Raw genomic sequence first — 5,187 nt, 5'->3', positions numbered from 1 at the left:
ACTTACCGTGATCATCAGAACGCTTTCTACAAATAATTTCTCCCAACTTCTTGGATCAGGTTTGTTTTGTTTGATTAAAGTACACATTCATATTATATGACTAGAGTGTCAGTCAGGTGGAAGTTAAAAAATGTTGTTAAAGGTCTTAATGTATTCGATGTAGCACATGAGTCTGGACCATCTTACCTTGACTTTGTAATATTATTGTTCATAAAAGACTAAATATGTGAAGAAATATTGTGGCAACAAAAAGATGATATGAATGATACTTTTGACTTGTAAATGGTTAGATAAATCTGAAGTCCCATGCTTAGCGAAGGCAAAAGATACTCTAGCTTCTTTAATAAATCATCCTCTAGCACAATATGCCAATATCTAACCAGGTCAAAATCTATGTTACATGGAAACGGAAGCGGAAACGTGGAAGCGGAAGCGTATGGAAACGTGGAAGCGAAATTTTTCAAAAATTTAGGAAGCGGATACGTGTTGGAAGCGTGTATCTATCTGTCTATATATATATATTAAAATATAAGAAAATTTTATAAAATCTTAAAATAAATATTATATGATTTAAATTTAAAATAAATCACTTATTCTTTTATAATAATTTTCAAATGATTTCATATTAAAGCTTTGAAAACACACATAAATAAGTTTAAATAAATTACTATATTAATTATTTTTATTACTTCATAAATAATTGAAAATATATATTTTAATATATTCTATATATTTAATAAAAACCTTAATACAAAAGGATAATTTATAATATTAATTTTAGAGTTTGTATATTTCGATTCTCTCTATTTCATTACTATTAAATTTTGGATTTTATATAAATTAAAAACTATGATTTTATATTTTTATTGATTTATATCATTGTGTCTTAAAAATTGGAAACGTGATTCCAAAACGGAACCGTAAGCTTCCAAAAGATATTTAAAGAGAATATTTTGGAAACGCTTTGGAAGTGAGTTTCCGCAAGCTTCCACAAGCTTCCGATTCCGATTCCGATTCCGAAGCGGGAAGCGTACGTCCGATGAAGCTTCCATGCAACCTAGGTCAAAATGGACCCGGCGGTCAAATCCTATATCATTTTTATATCATCCCTTCCTATGAGAACGTTTATAAATTATAATCTCGTTGTCAAAAAATAAAACAAATTAAATTAAAATCTTAACAAAGAACCTCCATTGCAAAAATTTCTCAACTGAACTTCTAAAAATTCATCATTGTTATCATTTTTAATAAAATCCAGTTAATTGGCTTCTTATTAGTATTTCAATTTTTTGTTTTTATTACTAAGATAACTATTGGATGTCTGTGGAAATTACTCTGTTTTTTTTCCTGACTAAAAGCTTAAATATAGGCAAATAAAAAGGAAGCTAAATCGCAACTTGTAGAAAACAATGGTTTGTTAAGATAAAACTATTTTCAAGAAAACAGGTTATCATATATATAAGTTAGTTAATACTTTAAACCATGTTGATTTGAAAAGTGGAGAAAATAAAATAAATTAATACGGAAAATACGAAATAAAAATAACGTAGTTGGATAATGAAGTAGCCGTTTACACACATTCCTGAAAAAATGCACCACCAGGTTTCGATTAATTGACGCTTAAGAAATACATTTTTTAAGCAATGCGTTGGCTTATATCGTTGTTCGGGCATTACAGCAAGATTTTGTTATCAGGTTTGTGTTTTCTTGTATATATATGGATGCTTATTTATACACCCATTACAAAACACAAGCGAAATAATGTTTTATTATGAATATTCTTCGCCGACCAGTATGTATTAATAGATTACTTAAAATTTAGTGGCTATAATCCAATCGTTACTCAAATTTGTGGTCTACAATTTTGAATACTCTAGAAAAAATTAGTTTCTTGTTATATGAAGTTTGTAATGGCAACTAGCTAGAATATATGCCCGAACATGGTCGTTTATGATGTTATAAAAGCACGTTAATCATATCTTGGAAGGGCTAACCAAAGTAGGATTTTGTTTTTTGAACTTGAGTAGGATTTCTTAGCCGAGTAAATAAAAAAGAAACAAAGACTAACCATAGTTCGAACGTGGAAGAACATCGGTTCATGTGAATCCACGTTTGTCATACACACGCTTCCTTGTATTGTACATCAATACTATCAAAGTCAGAACGTTATAATAATTTTATACAACGTTATAACCGGTTCACCCACGTGGACGTGCCACCCTATTGAAACCTTATATATCCCTCAGGACCCTCACTCATCGACCACTATTCCATATCTCTTAATTCATTACATTTATTTCTCTTATACACAAATAAGATCTACTACTTTGATCTTGTAAAAAACAAAAAAAAAACAAAAAGGGTTTTTGTGGTGGAAGATTTTTTTTTTCGTTTTTATAAAATGAAGCAGTGTATGAAATTTTTCCCACTACTGGCCCTCGTAGTCATAAGCTTAACCGGAACGGCTACCGTAAAGGCTGCGACGGGATTGAACCCTCCGGTGAAGCTGGTTTGGCATTATTACAAAGTTACCAACACTTGTGATGATGCAGAGGCTTATATTAGACACCAAGTCGAAAAGTTTTATAGGAATGACACTAGCATTGCTCCCAAGCTTCTTCGTCTTCTTTACTCGGATTGTATGGTTAACGTAAGTAAAAATGTCGTCCTTTTTCTTTTCACTAACAGTAACATCTACAGTTACCTACATTTTCTATAACCTAGTGTTATTGTATGTAAAATGTATATGTAGGGATGTGATGCTTCGGTTCTTTTGCAAGGACCAAACTCAGAGAGGACAGCTCCACAAAATAGAGGACTTGGAGGTTTTGTGATAATCGATAAAATAAAACAAGTTCTTGAATCACGTTGTCCTGGTGTTGTTTCTTGCGCTGATATACTCAATCTTGCCACTAGAGATGCTGTTCACATGGTACATATATAGATATACTTGCATGTTATCTTAAAGTGATCATGTTCTGTGAGAGTGTCGATCTATTATTGTGGATTTTGTAATTAGTTTAACTGAGTATCTTGTTTTGATTGGATGAAATGATGATTAGGCCGGAGCACCATCTTATCCTGTGTTCACGGGGAGAAGGGACGGTGGTGCACTAAGTGCAGACGCTGTGGATCTACCGTCACCGTCTATCTCAGTCGAGGAGTCACTGGCATACTTCAATTCCAAAGGTCTTGACGTTTTGGACATGACTACTCTTCTAGGTAATTTACCCCATCTTCTTCTTTTCTTTTCCTTTAGATCCAAGCAACTTTTCATCATTTCTTCAAGGGAAACACAATCGCATGTTAGGTTATATTTTGAGACCTCATCGGGTTTACCTTTACGTTTGCGATTAGGTTTATATATAATGCATAATATTTATTCAAATGAATCAGCAATCATAAGCATCTCAAGTAATTTTGTTTTGTTAATTGTAAACGTAACACCACTCTTCTTTTACCTTTGAAATTTACAAATATATATCGTGAAAATTTAAATATATAAGAGTTTATTTAAAGCAAACCACTACAAAATTTAATTTTATATAAGAAAGTGGAGCTAAATAAGATTCGCTAAATGTATGAATTTTAACAGCCTCTAATTTTATCTATATATATAAAGAAGAGTTGTTTCTCTCCTGCTGACACGTCAGACGCCATGTCACAAATTGAGTCTCTGAGCATTCGACACGTCGGATCCCACCGTTTCACTAAAGCGTGATTATATGGGTTTGGGCTTCGCAGGTTAAAAGGCATCAGTTTATCTTTTGGAAATCGTCTGGACTTTCTAAATCGAGATCTTCTTCGAGTAGTCGACGAAATTCCCAGAAGCTAAATCGCCGATCTGATCTCTGTAACCTCTCAACCTTCGATTAATACATGTTTATTTTTTTCGTGATTATCTCTCTTCGCATACCACAGCAAGCGGCCGAAGTTTCGAGTCTAAATATCTCATCCTTCAACAATGGACAGCACAACTCAAACGCGATCCAGAAGAGTTCTAACATCTGATTCCGATGATGGCGACTTCATACACTTTCCTTGCCGATTGAAAGCCATCAAATCCGGTCGCTGCTCTAACACTGCGGAAGTACGTTCAGATTTGCTATCCTCATGTAATTTTAAATTAGTATTGTCATTGTTGTATCTTTTGGAATGTAACATTGTAATTGAGTTGTTTCTGTGTGTGTCTAAAGTTTGTAGATTGTGGTTCACTGGATCAACATAGATTTGCAAGGAACAAAATCTGGGTAATCGATGACAATATACCTCTTCTTTACTCAAACGAGTTCTTAAAAAAAATCATTAGTTGATCTTCCTCTCAAACCATCAGATGAGGACTTAAAGCAATGGCCTGACAGGTGTAGGTAAACCATCATCATGTCTTTTATGTTCTTTAACTTTATACATTCTGAATTCTGTGTGTGTTTCCTTTTTGAGTTCAGGAACTAAATTGGTATAGATGGCGACTCAACATTGCTTTCTTTAGAAACGTCAAAGGAGCCCTCAGATTGAAGGGTTAGAGACATTTGACTACATGGAGAACCTCAGCAAAAAGAGCTTTTGACAGAACAAGGCGACAGTAATAACCTTTGAATCTGATCTGAGGTAAGGATGTAAACATTGATAGTGAAGAACAAGTATTGTTAGTTGATGCATATCAGAATGTTACTTTTTTATATCAGATGTACCGGACTTACTTTGGATCTCCCAAAGTGGTAGCAGTTCTTGACCATGAACGGTAAAAATCATATAACATTTTGTTTTTTCATTACTAGCTTTCCACACGATATGAGTTTCTTTAGTTATGATAGTGATGATGCAGTTGTATGAAAACCATGGGAGAACTCAAAAACTATGGTGGATTTAGGGGACGATAAGTACAAAAGCATACTTTGTGTGGATGGTAATTACTTTGAAGCCATGAGAAGAAAGGACCGGCCGGCTTATATTAATCGCTGTTAAGTCCAGTTTCTGCTTTGATCAACTTGAACTACAGAGGCCAAAGCAGAGGATTCAGATTCTGTATGTTTAAGAATTTCGTCCTAAAAAATATCAAGCTTATTCCTCTGCACGATCTCTGCAGATTTTTATACTGCAACATTGGAAAAACAAAATTGTTTCTTCTCTGTTTTGTATTCCTTGCAACTTTGTTGAAAGAAAAGATATATCCTCCGTACTTTGTTA

The 5,187-nt window shown here is 33.6% G+C and overlaps 1 protein-coding gene and 1 pseudogene across 1 annotated transcript; both read left to right on the top strand.

Moving 5' to 3' along the window:
• The first annotated feature begins 2,401 nt into the window (after positions 1-2,401).
• Positions 2,402-3,749, top strand: LOC108832849 (probable peroxidase 61). The gene is made up of 4 exons (XM_057002046.1): positions 2,402-2,650; positions 2,753-2,932; positions 3,063-3,222; positions 3,745-3,749. The coding sequence occupies exons 1-4, from the start codon at positions 2,402-2,404 to the stop codon at positions 3,747-3,749; spliced, it is 594 nt and encodes a 197-aa protein (XP_056858026.1).
• Positions 3,750-3,766: 17 nt separating this feature from the next.
• Positions 3,767-5,187, top strand: LOC130507334 (putative glucose-6-phosphate 1-epimerase; annotated as a pseudogene).

This window comes from Raphanus sativus, unplaced genomic scaffold, assembly GCF_000801105.2.
Source record: "Raphanus sativus cultivar WK10039 unplaced genomic scaffold, ASM80110v3 Scaffold4347, whole genome shotgun sequence".
NCBI classification, from domain to species: Eukaryota; Viridiplantae; Streptophyta; class Magnoliopsida; order Brassicales; family Brassicaceae; genus Raphanus; species Raphanus sativus.
This window is presented reverse-complemented; position numbering and strand designations above follow the sequence as displayed.